This window comes from Giraffa tippelskirchi, chromosome 7 (assembly GCF_054371585.1).
Source record: "Giraffa tippelskirchi isolate mGirTip1 chromosome 7, T2T-mGirTip1v1.2.pri, whole genome shotgun sequence".
Classification (NCBI taxonomy): domain Eukaryota; kingdom Metazoa; phylum Chordata; class Mammalia; order Artiodactyla; family Giraffidae; genus Giraffa; species Giraffa tippelskirchi.
In genome coordinates this window covers 98,476,644-98,491,832 of record NC_137281.1, presented here as the reverse complement: position 1 = coordinate 98,491,832, position 15,189 = coordinate 98,476,644, and the positions used below count along the sequence as shown (strand labels likewise).

General features: G+C 42.1%; 1 protein-coding gene across 7 annotated transcripts in view; it reads right to left on the bottom strand.

The window, feature by feature from the left end:
• Positions 1 to 15,189, bottom strand: part of EIF2AK4 (eukaryotic translation initiation factor 2 alpha kinase 4) — a 101,886-nt gene that overhangs the window by 39,645 nt on the left and 47,052 nt on the right. For all 7 annotated transcript variants that reach the window (XR_014058795.1, XR_014058791.1, XR_014058793.1 and 4 more), the window contains 7 exons: positions 11,443 to 11,870; positions 10,834 to 10,903; positions 8,638 to 8,721; positions 6,719 to 6,841; positions 5,336 to 5,440; positions 2,919 to 2,976; positions 2,125 to 2,204 (listed from right to left, as the gene is read on the bottom strand). Coding sequence is in view for 3 of the 7 variants with exons in the window: in XM_081507162.1 (XP_081363288.1) it covers positions 2,125 to 2,204; positions 2,919 to 2,976; positions 5,336 to 5,440; positions 6,719 to 6,841; positions 8,638 to 8,721; positions 10,834 to 10,903; positions 11,443 to 11,870 (948 nt within the window). In the remaining 4 variants the exon portion in view is untranslated. The remainder of the gene's footprint in view (positions 1 to 2,124; positions 2,205 to 2,918; positions 2,977 to 5,335; positions 5,441 to 6,718; positions 6,842 to 8,637; positions 8,722 to 10,833; positions 10,904 to 11,442; positions 11,871 to 15,189) is intronic.

Below are 15,189 nucleotides of genomic sequence, written 5' to 3'. Positions count from 1 at the left end.
ACTAGAGTTGCCACCACAAGCTTGAAAATACGCTTTGATGCAGACTGCCTGCCTCATGTACCTCTGTGGGTCTTGCCCTAAGTGATCTCATCTGGGCTCAAGCTTTTAAATTCCATCTGTGTGCTGGTGACTCTCCAATTTATACCTCTGACTTTGACCTTTCTTCTGAACTTGAGTCTTTAGCAGCAGACTAGACCTCTCCAATCGGATTTCTCATCTGGCATTTCCTTCTTAACGTGCCCCAGAGAGTTTTCTTTCCCATCCTCTCCTCCACCTCCCAGGTCTTTCTTCAGGGTTCCTCGACTCAGTCAACCACCCTTCCCCTAGCCGCTCCAGGCAGAAAGCTGAGTACTGTCCTGTTTCCCTTCCTTTTCCTCACCCAACACCCACTCCATTAGGAGAACCTGTCACTTCCCCTCCAACGTGTATCTCATATCTGCACACTTCAGGGACATCACTTTGGCGACAAAGGCCCATATAGTCAGAGCTATGGTTTTTCCTGTAGTCATGTACAGATGTGAGAGTTGGACCAGAAAGAAGGCTGAGTGCCAAAGAATTGATGCTTTCAAACTGTGGTACTCGAATAGACTCTTGAGAGTTCCTTGGACAGCAAGGAGATCAAACCAGTCAATCCTAAAGGAAATCAACCCTGAATATTCATTGGAATGACTGACGCTGAAGCTGAAGTTCTAATACTTTGGCCACCTGACGCGAAGAGCTGATTCACTGGAAAATATATTGATGCTGAGAAAGACTGAGGGCAGGAGGAAAAGGCGGTGACAGATGAGAGGGTTGGATGGCATCATTGACTCAATCGACATGAGTTTGAGCAAACTCCAGAGACAGTGAAGGACAAGGAAGCCTGGCGTGCTGCAGTCCATGGGGTCCCAAAAAGTCGGACACGACAGAGTGACTAAACAACAAACCCGGTATCTTGCCACCACTCCAGTCCTAGCTCAGGAGCCCCATTTGGATTTCTGCAAGGTGTCCGGCAGCAGGTGGAGTGAACTCTCTCACTCAAGATGCTTCAGGGGCTGCCTGTGCTCACTCCTTATCATGGCCACACTAGCCCTGCATCACCTGACCCTGGCGTTCCCGCCAGCTTTGCTTAGTGCCTCTTACCCCCATGGCTTACCTCATATAGCCAGTCTGACCTTCTTTGTGACTGTCCTAAGTGCACCACGCTACGCCAGCTTACACCCATGCTAACACACTTCTCTCTGAAGTGCCATTTCCTCTGCTCACCCCCCTCCCCTTCCAGCCAAGCTCCAGGCCCCAACTCTTGTGACTTCTCCCTCTTTTCCTCTTTTATCAGGACAGCTGTCCTCTTGGGGAGGCTTTCTCTAGTCAGTCAACCTAAAGATGATGCTTCTTATTGTCCTCTGGTCACTGGATCCCATTTCTTTTCTTCTTAGTTCTTACATAGTTTGTGATTTAAGAGTTTTTATTTGTTTGGTTCATCCATCAGTGGACAAGCCCCCTGAAGGCTGGAATAGATGTCTTATTAGTTGATTGCCTTGTTCCCTGTGTTCCCAGGGCCAGTTAGTTCAAATATTCTTTAGATGGACAGAAGGACTGTAAGCTCCTTGGCAGCAAAAGAGCCAGCTTCAGTCACTGTCTTTGGGCATCACATGTCCTACCTAGAACAGAAACTCAGTACACACATGATAGATACAGGCTTGGACTGCAAGGAGATCAAATCAGTCAATCCTAAAGGAAATCAGTCCCGAATATTCATTGGAAGGACTGATGCTGAAGCTGAAACTCCAATACTTTGGCCACCTGATGCAAAGAGCTGACTCATTGGAAAAGACCCTGATGCTGGGAAAGATTGAGGGCAGGAGAAGAAGGGGACGACAGAGGATGAGATGGTTGGATGGCATCACCGACTAGATGGACCTGAGTTTGAGCAAGCTCTGGGAGTTGGTGATGGACAGGGAAGCCTGGCGTGCTGCAGTCCATGGGGTCGCAGAGTCAGACATGACTGAGTGACTGAACTGAACTGACAGACTGAGTGAACGAATGTTTCCCACTATCTCAGCTGGTAACTGAACCCTGAGTGCTGTGATCTTCATATTCTCTCTCTCTCGATCTTTCCTATTTCCACCAAAGCTTCCTTTTTACCTGGTTGTATGCAGATTTGGTGCTTCCTTGGACCTCAGGGCTTACATATAAAGCAGTGCCAACCATCCCAGTCAAATGACCTGCATGGAAGAAGGCAAGGAAAAGGTGTCTAATAACAGGAGTTAGAGATAAGGCAAATTTTAATTAAAAAAAAAGTTTCTTAAGAGTGAGACACAGTCTGTTGACACTATTCACAGGAAGAAGCAGCATACATTTCACCAAGCTGTTAACCCTAGATTGTGGATGGCCGGCCACATATCTTGGCTCTGCTGTGGTAAAGGGGCAGTGCCAGGCAGGAAGATCTCAGACAGGCCAGGTCATGAGGTAATCTCTCATTACCACCTGGGGTCAAAGTATAACTGCCTGCCCACAGAACCGAATTATTCTCATTGAAGCTCTAATTTCTTAAGAGTCCTCAAGAACAATCAATATAGTGAAAATATCGCTTTGTTCATAATTTTGTTAACTTAATGATTATAATTTATTTTAGAATAAAATCTTTACAAATGAAAAACAGGTTTCAGATTGAGAAATTTTATACTGTATTGCATATTTAAAATTGTCCTGTTAAGTGTTCTTATCACAAAATTGGTAATGATAGTAATAATAAGTAAGAGGGCAGGGAGAAACTTGGAGGTGATGGATATGATTATGGTGATGTTTTCTTAAGTGTGTATGTACCTCGAAAGGCCTCAAGTTTTTTGTATGTTAAAAAACAAGATAAAAGAGAAAAAAGGAAATTTTGAGGATTGCTTATTAACACACAAATTAAATACACAGTCTTCTGGATTTACCTGAAGGGTCTGATTTAATCAAGTGATCTCCTGATGTGTCATCTTGCTTGCCATCAGCCTAAAAATGTAAGTAACCCAAATATAAAATTAAAATATTATTCCACAGGAATGGATTATCACTTCTAAATGAAGACTGAATAAAAAATACTACAAAGAATCCAGGACAACTAAAATAATGCTTTTCTGAGCTACAAATTTTTTTTAGTTCAGTTAGCCTACTAACATAGGGCTCACTGGAAACCCAATGAGGTCAAGGAGAGGGGCAATTCACCACAGACCTCCTTCATGGCAGAAACCGCTTGAAGTTTACCAAAACTAACTGATTTTCATATTTCAAAACAGAATGTATTTACTGGAAAGAGTAAAAGAAGACTAATAACCAACTCACTTTCTAACTTTCCCACTGCTATTACTCTATCTGGATCAATTTTCACTCTTCTCTCCCAGGGGCTGGTCACAAAATGTATCCCTCCAGAGCTGCTAATACCTCTTAGGGAGCCTCACCTCCTCCACTACATCTGTGACAGTGCTGTCTTGCATTAACCCGAATCACTATTTTTCTGACATCACTCCATGGATTCCTGTTATAAGCACTGCCACCAATAACAACAGTTGTAACACTCTCAGAGCCGGGCACTGTTCCAGGGCTCACCTAAATTCTTATTTTACTGTGGTGACAACTCTGAATTCGGTACTTATATTAGGCAAATGTTTTAGAAAAGACACTATGAGGTTAAATAACTTACCCCAGGTTTCTAGCCCAGGGCAGTGGGCCTCCAGAGCTTGAGCTCTTATCTACTTCGTGTGCATGTGCTCAGTTGCTCAGGTGTGTTTGACTCTTTGCGACCCCCTGGACTGTAGCCTGCCAGGCTCCTTTGTCCATGGAATTTCCCAGGCAAGATACTGGAGTGAGTTGCCATTTCCTTCTCCAGGGGATCTTCCCGACCCAGGGATCGAACTTGTGTCTCCCTCATTTTCTGCATTGGCAGGCAGATTGTTTACCACTGTGCCACCTAGGAAGGCCCCCTTATAGGGGAGGCCCTTATATACTAAAGGCTGACAGACATAGACTAAATGTCTGTCTACAGACTAAAGCCGACAGACACAGACTGTCTATAGACTAAAGACTAAAGCCGACAGACAGTGGCTATAGACTAAAGCCGAGATAGCAAATTAAATTCGTTAGCTTGGTCTTAACACTCTTTGAATTCCCCGCCATTCTGGTCAGGACCACATCCTCACTGTCCCCTTTCCACTCCCTCCCTCTCTGTTCCTTCTAGTATCACCTTCTAATTTAGCCCCTTTGGTCCTTCTCACCATTAATTTCTTCCTCTGACCACCCTTAGAATTAACTGTGTTTACCACAGACTTTGGTGCCTTAAGCTCTGGCTCATGATGTTTGGACTTCCCTGGTGGCTCAGAGGTTAAAGCGTCTGCCTCCAATGCGGGAGACCTGGGTTCGATCCCTGGGTCGGGAAGATCCCCTGGAGAAGGAAATGGCAAACCACTCCAGTATTCTTGCCTGGAGAATCCCATGGATGGAGGAGCCTGGTAGGCTACAGTCCACGGGGTCGCAAAGAGTCGGACACGACTGAGCGATTTCCTTTTCCCTTTCCCTTTCCATGATGTTAAGTACAATTCTTCCCCTAATCACCTCCAAGAATCCCCAACCTTAAGCCATCTTCTTTCATGGCTCCCCTACACCCTCATAGTTTCAACCAACCAGACAACAGGCTGTCCTTCGACAGTCATGTCTGCTTACCACAGGGCCTTTGCTTATGCTGTTCTTTTTCTCTGGAACCCCTGACTCTGGTATCACCAGGCCCTGCCCTCGATCCCAGCCTACTGGATTCCCACCTGTCCTTTCAGGCCCATCTGAAATGCTGTTTTCTCTATACAGTCTTTCTTTATCCTCATAACCATATGTAAATTTTCACTGTCTTTTAATCTTATATGACTATTTCTCTCACATTATTTTAGCTTTGTTTGTTAAACTACAATGTTGTGAATAACATTAATACTTTCTGACTTATGCTGTCTAGAACTCATTCTCCTGATGTTTCATGGTTTTTGAGTCTCATTTCCTTAAGTTAAAAGTCCCTGGAGTGTAAAACATCTTGCCCAGTGTCTGGCATGGTAGACCAAAATACCAAATCATTTCATAAAGTATTATATGGCTTTGCCCTAAACATCACCCACAAACTAATAACTGTATGTCTCTCAAGTGGGAATGCACTCACTAAAACATATTCACAATCTCAAAGTCTGCAAGACAATTTGCAGCCACCCCTTCAGGCTTGTATACTTCCTGGGGATCACACAGCAGAATTCAGGGAACTCATGAGAATGTTAGAAGACAGGATAATCAAGGCACATGCGTCTGTTTTTAGGCACACTTGAATAAAAAAAATACTCACAGCAAAGGCTAGATGGTCGGTCGCCAAACCAAAATCACCTATTTTGACGTGGTCATCAGAATCCAAAAAAATGTTGACAGGCTTCAAATCTCGGTGAATCATTCCCTGATGGAAGAGCGCAAAGAAACCAACAATACTTTTTCCAAAGAACAGCTTATATTATTCCTGTTTCTTCGTTTAAAAGGACAACCTAGTGATAAAAATTGGATGAGGCTGTCTCCTGCAGACCATGCTAGTCGAGGCTGTAATGTCTCCCGATTGCCTTTGCCACCCTCTCCCCAGTCAACCTGCTAATGGTTCTGATCAGGTCTGATCCAAACGGTTCCCTTTGGCATCCCTCTATCAGACTTTCAATGATCTTTCTCTCTACTTCATCATATCTCCCTGTTCTGGTCAGGGAGACAAACACCACTTTCATTTCTTCCTCTATTTATAAACTAGACATCTGTAAATTATAGTCCTGGTCTTTTAGTACAAATATAGTACAGTATAAACATTTTAAGGTTAAAGAAACTTGAGGCACAGGAAAAAAAAAACATATTTATGCTAATACATTAGACAATCTCATGTTTAAAATGTAAGGTGCATTTCATCCTGAAGCTAGGTCCATTAGCATTTATATCATGATGACAATTTCTAGTTTTAAAGTGACTTTTTATAGACATGGCAAGCTATGTTACTCAGTCTCATCTCTGCTCTTGCTAGATGACTTTCTGGTTTTCCACGTTCCTAGGAAGGGCGGCACTGGGTCAGAATCACATACCTTGGCTAGAATCAATCATACTCTCACTTTATCTAAACCACTCAGGGAATTATCCTCACCTTCCAGACTTGTTCAGTTATTTCCACCTAACCCAGAGGCTGGCAAACTTTTTCTGTAACGGGTCAGACAGTAAATCTTTTAGGTTTTATGGGCCACACAGGCTCTGTCACAACTACTTAACTGTACAGCAGCAGCACAAGCATGGCCACAGGCAACACACAAACGGTCACGGCCGTGGTTCAGTATAACGTGACTAATGGACACACATCTGAATTTCACAGCATTTTCAGGTGTCATGAAATATTACCCTTCTTTCAATTTTTTTTTACAACCACTTAAAAATGTAAAGCCAGCCTTAGCTCACAGGCTGAACAGAAGTGGGTAGGGATCCTGTGGGTGCCATAGTTTGCTGACCTCTGTCCTATCCTTCAATGTTTTCTTTGAACTGTGAGGTTTTATACTATTTTCTTATCTTTCGCTATGTTCTATTTCCTGTACAAATAGATTATTTCAAAATACCCATAATTTTCCCTCTATTTCAGTTTTTCGCAAGTTTCATATTTATTTTTGTTATAAATTTTATGTGAAATATTTCAGATGTGAAATGTTGGCAAGCTTACTTTCTCATGGATATAAGCCAATCCGTCCAGAATCTCACGGAAAAGCCTCCAGAGCCTGACAGTGTCTTGATACAGTCCCTGGTCAATGGTGTCTCGTAAAGTGCTCTTCTCACAGTACTCCATCTATAGACAAGAACGAACCAGGCAGGATTTGATGACAGAGTTTCAGTCAAGACGAACAATTAGTGTAATCCTGTATTTTAAAACATGTACCACAGATTTTAAGTACTTACAGGAAAGGCTTATCTTTTTTTAATAAAAAAAAAAGAAACCAACAGTATTAAAAAATAAACTGGGGGAAGAAGCATAATCTTAGCACTCCAACAAAATCATTCTTATTTTTCATATTATTGTTCATGAAAAAATAAGACTTTAAAAGCCTTGTCACATGTCATATGAAACAGTTGGAATTAAATAAAATTTTATTTAGTTTTACAAGATTGTTTCCAAGCCTACATTTTCAAGAAGGGCTAATTAGTAATTCAATGATGTCACTAGCTTCTCTCATCTGTACGTTAAATTAATGACAACGGCCTTCAAGTCTAGAGTGAAATGCTGTAAATGTCAAAATATTCAAGAAAGGGCTCTATCTCATCCTGCTTGACTGTATTAATCTATTAGAAAACAATGCAATGTCATTTAAGTCTTAGATCAACATATAGCAGTTGATTTATGAAACCAGACTGTATGTTTCAAACTAGCATCAAAGTTGAGATTTCTCATGAAGGATTTTTTTGTTGTTGCTTTTAAAGAGAGGAACATGTCATTTTAAAAGAGAGGAATCCCTCTCATGCTCCGAATGACATCTACAAATTCTGACTTGTCCTCCAGAGGGCCTCTGCCTCCCACACCATGCTGGTACCCGCACTTCACACACCTCCCTTGCATACTTCCGCCTCACTGTAACTGTTCAGAGAGTACTGGAATGGAGAAGCTACTCAATAGTTAGCAGTTTGGGGGACAAACACTTTACCATGAGTGTGAATGGTTTATGTTAGGAAAAACCTAAAACCAGCTGCAGCTTCCGTAAAGTAGCCACCTAACTAACCTCTTCTGAAACATTACACTTGTCTGAGGGTTCCTTCTTTGGCATAGTACTGAATCTCACATTTAAAGATCTGCCTCCTTGCAGATATGACTAAAAACACTAACAGACCCACAGTCCTGTTCTTTTGGGCCAGAGGTTTTCCTCTTTGGTTTGTGGCTGTCCCTCTGCTGGCAGGCTCTCACTGTCCAGAATGTGCCCCTTGGGAGAGGGAGCAGGACAAAGCATATAGGCTTCCCTTTAGCAATGCCTCATTGGAGCTGGTTCTCCTATCCCTTGAGGGTTCCAGGACAACCCACTTTCCTAAAGCCTGGCTGGTGTGTCTTCTGTGCACACGAGGATATTATGTGCCTTGTAACTTACTTGCCCAGATTTAACTTGTTAGACAAAACAGAATTTCTGTACACGTACAGTCTAGTGCCTATGGCCTTGGGTATGGTTCTAATTACTTTATACACATTACTGTGTTTATTCCTTACAAATCATTAAGCTATCTGCTATTGTTTAATTTACAAGTGATTAAATTAAATTACAGGTGATTAAATGTCCCAGCCTCCTGAGACACAGGATGCCTAAGAACTTTGCCTGAGCTCACGTAGCTGTGACCAGTGGATCCAGGATGTGAACGTCCACAATCCAGGTGAGCTCAGAACTGGAAACCACTGCCTTGTGCTGTCTATTGCTCTGGTACCGGACAGCTTGGGTTCAAAGCTGAGGGAAAGGGCCTCTATTCTGCAATCCTCTCTGGCCAATTCATCCCTGGCAGTGCTGCTGAGCCCTCTTCTACTCGCTTTCTTACTCTCGTCTCCCAAAAACTACTCACCAACAACTACCGGGAGTTGCTGAGTCACTGAGCTGTGTGCCAGACCCTCACCTGAATGTAGAGGTAGTGTACAGCCTCGGTGGTTGCTGGTGGCTCACTTTCATGGCAACTGTTCTTTCCATTGCAATCTTCATCCTAACCCAAGAGGAACACAAGAGAGCTCAAAATGAGGCTGAAATGAAACAAGGTCATTACTGTCACCAAGTCGTTTATGCCCGCCCTACCACATACACGGCCATCATGCTGCCTTGGAGGGTAGGTCAGTGAGCAGAACCACCACTGTCCTTTTTGATGCTCACTGCACTTAAAAGGCAACTTTGCCAATACCAGAATCTAACGCATAGTTTATAGGTCTATTACCGTATAGAACAATGAAAGGGACAACAGGAAATAGGTATTAAAGGTGTACAATCCACAGAAAGATTTGAAGTCAATTCCTTCTTACCACTGATATCTTCCTATGGCTAAGAAGGGGTAGAATGTATACAGGTTTATATTTTAAGGCTGCAGTTTTACTGGAATGTCACCTTTGATGGTAGGCTTACTTTGGAAACAGAAGATGAGAAATCCATCTTTAGCTAAAACAATTTAAATGTGATCATGCTACCAAATGGCACACCGCGCTCGGCTACAGCACTAAAGAACCACCACCCAGCTGCCACTTACGGTGACCAATCCCCCACACCACTTTTCCACACGGCTGTCCCCTACAGTTATTTTTCTAACTCGTGTACCTTCAAAAAAAATTCTTTCTTCTTCTAAAAGACATATTACTCTTTCCTACCCTCAAGTATGAAAAAATATTAGGTAGTATTTGACTGTTTCTGATTTGCATTTTTTTGTGTGGAAACATTTTTCAATGTTTTATTTATTAAAAGAAAAATAACCCATTATGGAAACAATCAAGTTTCACTCTTTTTTTGTGGCGGGGGAGCGGGTGGTGGTGGATCTTAGTTTCCTGACCAGGGATCGAACACCGGGCCCTCAGCAGTGAAAGCTCAGAGTCCTAACCACTGAATCACCAGGGAATTCTCCAAATTCTACTCTTGAATTATTTATTTATTCTAGGGATTATCTGTAGAAAATTGTTAATCTCTTAGAGGCTTCTACCCATCAATTAGAGTGCCCCATGTGATATCTCACTTACTTGAGCAAAGCCAGAATTGTAAATTTGGTGCCCCTATAATAATTAAATGCATAACTAATGCTAAAACCAAAGCAGTTAGCTTAGACTACTTACGCTATTATTCCTTAAACTTCCTCAGGGGTTTAAGGAGGATTTTAATAGAAAAGAGAAGTACTTACAAAAAATGCTGGCTAATGCATTCAAACCTCATTCAAACCAATTTAACTGCTTACCTAAAAAAGTTATGTGTAGACTTACCTTTATCTACTGTGAATGCACCCTGCTTGTAACTCTATTTTTATTTTTGGTAATAAAGTCACTGTATCCAGTCCCCAGCTACAGAAGCTTTCTCTAGCAACTACTGACAGCCCTAGAGATCACAAAGCCTCACCCTGAACTCCAAGTCATCAGCACTGAGGGGCTCTGTGGGCCTCGGTGGAGGAAGATACAGAACTGAGTGGGGTCCAAGGTTTAAAGCAGTGTTTTCAAATCTTTCAGACCATGTTGTATTTTACAATATCATACTCATAAGAGACAAGTTCTGTGAACAGTTTACCTTTAGTAGTGTTATGCACTTTGCATTCTATACTCCTCTCTATAGCACTGAAAATAAAATGAAGCTGGTTGTAACCCTTGAAACTGATTTTATAATCTGTTACAGGATCATGACCTACAGTGTTAAAACACGGTTCTAGAGGATGGTTTATGAGAGTAAGTCATCAAGATTAACTGATGTGAGAGAGACCCACATAACTCCACAATTAGGCTGTTTATTTCCTCAAATAATTTGCATTCAACCCTCATTCCCAACCACATAATGTTTCCCCAAGTCCTCTAGGAAATGGCTTTCACTAAAAGCAAAGCAAAACAAAAAACCCAGCATGTCAATTCATTCTTTTCTTCTAAAAGCAGGCATGTTTTATTTTGTGGATAAATTAAGACATAGAAGTAATCACATGGGTAGCATATTTTAAACAATCATGTTTTTTAAATGGACAGTTTCTATATTTGCATGCCAGATTAAGGCTTTACTATTTTACCTGAGGTGTATAACATCAAACATTTGCTATGTCGCCATCCCATGAAGAATAAAATGGTATCATTTCCATTTACATATTTACCTGATTCTGGCTTTTACTGTTCTCATCTTCATTGTCAAAGATGATATCACTGTCAGAATCTGAAGCAGGTCTTAAAAAGAGAATTAGAGAAAGACTGAAGAAACCAAATTCCCTGTTATATATAATTCAATAGCTAGGGGTCATAATAAACTGCATCCAATCAGATACAATGAAATAAAACCACAAATGTAAATAACTAGGATGGATTCTGAGATGAATTAAACTTTATTTTAGGACCATTAATTATTGGTTCTGCAACACTTTTTAGAACTGCAGCAGGCCCCATGTCAAGACTCCAATTAGTTCCTTTATTTTCAGAGTTACAAGCCCTTATCTAAAAAGAATATTCTTTCAAAAATCCTATTAAATGTATTAACAGGAAGAATTGGAAGAAGTTTCTACTTTTCCTTCTTCCAGGACTTGGATTTTGGAGATCTCTTGAAGATAGCAGGAGGTAAAAAAAAATCTTTGGACTGAATTTGGTTCCTCTCTAGAGTAAGTTCCATGTACATGTAATTCCCACATGGTCTACAGGACTGGATTTCTAACGTAGTCCCCCTTCCCCTGCCTGGGCCTGGCAGGGAGGCAGGCTGCACCGGGAGCTCTTACAGGAAGGACTGTGAGAAGACGCCCTGCTCCTCGTCGTCGTCCTCGTCGCTGCTGGAGTCTGGGCCGGCGGCGGGGAAGCGGGTGCTGGCCGAGCGCTCGCCAGACGTGCTCCACTCCACCGAGCTGCTGAGGATGGGCGGCGGCGCGGCCGCTTCCACGCTGCCCGGGCCGTCAGGGTCGCTGTCGCCCGCTGGCTGGGCTAAGGCTTGCCCGTCCTGGGCCTGGGGCCCCGAGTTCAGGGGCGGGGTCGCCGGGCCCGCCGGCCGCTCATGTCTCTCGATCCAGGCGTTGTAGTAACGCACGATGTTCTCATGGTGGAGACGCGACAGCAGCGTCACCTCGCCCTTGATCCTGCGGAAGTGCCTGCTGGCTGGGTTGATGGGGATGCGCTTCACTGCATAGCAGCAGCCGTCCAGCTTGTTCTGCACCTGCCGCGGGAAAGGGAAGGAAGAGGGGTCCATCAGGTCAGCCACTCGGAACCGCACTCGGACTGGCATTCCTACTGCACCAGCCCGCCCCTCCCAAGGGGAACCCCTTAGCCAGAATCCACAGCTACAGTCGAGGACTACACATCTGAAGCTCTTAGGCTGAACAAAGTTGTGACTGCCGAGAACTTAGAAAACATCTTACCCCAAGCTAGATATATTTAGCTTGCCAGGAGACTCTGAGGAAAAACGTAACATCCATTTTACTGTATTAGCCTTTTTTTGTGGGTGGGGGGAGTGGCGCACACCATGGCAGGCAGGATCCATGGCACTGGGGATGGAACACATACCCCTGCAGTAGAAGCATGGAGTCCTAACCACTGGACCACTAGGGAATTTATAATCTCCATTTTAATTTAATCACAATTACATCCCTGCCTTTCCAATATCACATTTGCTATCTAAATTTTTTAAAATTTTCCATTATTAATTAATTGATTTCATTATTTATTTTAGTTGGGGGCTAATTACTTTACAATATTGTAGTGGTTTTTGCCATACATTGACATGAATCAGCCATGGGTTTACATGTGTCCCCCATCCCGAACCCTCCTCCCACCTCCCTCCCCATCCCATCCCTCTGGGTCATCCCACTGCCCCAGCCCTGAGCATTTGTCTCATGCATCAAACCTGCAATGACATTCTGTTTCACATATGATAATATACATGTTTCAATGCTATTCTCTCAAATCGTCCCACCCTCACCTTCTCCCAGAAAGTCCATAAGACTGTTTTATGCATCTGTGTCTCTTTTTCTGTCTCGCATATAGGGTTATTGTTACCACCTTTCAAATTCCATATATATGCATTAGTATACTGTATTGGTGTTTTTCTTTCTGGCTTACTTCACTCTGTATAATGGGCTCCAGTTTCATCCATCTCAATAGAACTGATTCAAATGTATTCTTTTTAATGGCTGAGTAATATTCCATTGTGTATATGTACCACAGCTTCCTTATCCATTTGTCTGATGATGGACATCTAGGTTGCTTCCACGTCCTGGCTATGTAAACAGTGCTGCGATGAACATTGGGGTACACGTGTCTGTTTCAATTCTGGTTTCCTTGGTGTGTATGCCCAGCAGTGGGATTGCTGGGTCATATGGCAGTTCTATTCCCAGTTTTTTAAGGAATCTCCACACTGTTCTCCATAGTGGCTGTACTAGTTTGCATTCCCACAAATGCTATCTAAATTTCTAAGTAAGCCTTGTTGCTTTTCCAACTTTGTTTTTAAAAAAATTATTTTATAAACTCAGTATAAAGTTTTAGGAGGTGATTTTAGTTTCTTTCCAATATTTTTTTTTTACACTTAAAGTCACTAAACACAAACTAAACTCCAATAGTTTTAATAGACCTGTATGCAAATTCTAAACATCAGCTTATAAAGAATTTGGGCAAATGACAATTGGCTTGAAACTCATTTTTTTTAAACTATAAAATGGAACTTATACACTATCTTTACCTCAAAGGTGACTGACGATTAAATGAAGTGATGTGAGTGAAGCACCTGTATCAAGGCTTCACAGAGAAAAGTGCTCAGTAAATATTAATAAAAGTAACTGGCAATAACACAATTACTGCCCATTCATTTTTATTACTAAGATTGAAGATTTACAATTGATGTTATGTAAGGAAACTAGAACAATACAACTAAGAATAAAAGAAAAATACAAGAAAACATTTCAAAGGCGAATCTCCATACATTACATAGAGGCATCCTTACCTCAGGCAGTTTCACTATGCAATTGAATTGACTGGAGAATTTTATTCAAAATTTTGTTTTCTGAACATTTCAATCCCAACCATGCAGGTCAACTGAAGTGATAAAAACTAACAACTTGCCCATAGCAGAGGGAAAAACTAGTTGGTTACAAAAGATAGCATCATTCTCTTGCTTGGCTCACAGGCTTCAATTTCTATACCAAAACTACTTTTAGGAATGAGAAAGGAACACTATAAAAATGAGTTTCAGATTATCTTTTTTGGGGGTATGAAAACAGTGGTACAAAAGATGTTTTTGAGTAAAACAGGTCAGTCTGAATGCTGGTTGATATCTTTTAGTGATGCATGTAACCTCAGGCAAATGAAATAACTTCTCTGAGCCTCAGTTCCCTCATCTGGAAAATGGGATAATACCTATTTTATAAGAATATCACAAGATTAAAAGACAAGGTTTATGAGCCACCTAGCACAAGCCTCAGATAGGGAATGTGCACTCCAAAAATGACAGCCCTTTTACTGCCATGTTAATAGAGGGGAGGATGGTGGGAAGTTTTGGCATTGTCTTTCAACCTTATGTCTCAGTATATATCACACATGTAACCAAGCAGGGTTCCATAGGGCCTTTCTGGGATAAATCAGCCATGATGTCCCTGGCCTGCCTCTTGTTTATAGAAAAGCTTTAGTCTCCCAGGCCTCCCCTGAGTCACAAAAGGCTGCTCAATAATGACTGAAAGAATGTGAACACAGAGTGACCAAAAAATAGCAGTTAGGCCAGGAGAACTGGAATGATTTAAAAAGTCAATCAGCCATAGAGCAGTCACAGAATCTTTAGTTCTTTCCTGAAGCACATAGATAACAGTGTCTGAAGCACATTCATGAATTGTTTTACAGATACTAAAACCCTCACCAGATGGAAGAAACTACTGCATGATGAGCATGAGCATGCAGCCCCCCAGACCAGGTAGAGTCCAAGGACTTAAGGGTTAAGTCCTGTGACACCATCCTGTTACCATGTCATCAACCAATCAGAGAACTGTTCATGAACTGATCACTCATCCTGCAGTTCTTTCACCTTGCTGTTAGAAAACTGCTTCCCTGGAATCCATTGGGGAGTTTGGGTCTCTTGGGCATTAGCTACCCTTACTCTTTGCTTGGCACCTGCAATAAACATTGCACTTTCCCTCACTAAATCCTGTGTCAGTAGATTGGCTCTACTGAGAGTAGGTGAGCTGACCAAGTTTGGTCTGGTAACACTGTGAGTCACTGGCTGTGGTGTGGGGCCTGGTACACTGAAACTCTTAGAAATTCACTTATTAAAATGCAGAGGTGCATGAACAGTAACAGCTCCAATTGCTAATGAAATGCCAGACCTCTGAGCAGAAAGCCCTACCTTAACCTGAAAATAGACATGAGGTGTGAGGGCTGTGAGGTTCTCATAGTGAGAAACCACAGGAAAAACACAGGGGCTTAAATTACTAAAATGTTTTTGTTATCAACTCAGTTCAGTTCAGTTCAGTCACTCAGACGTGTCTGACTCTTTG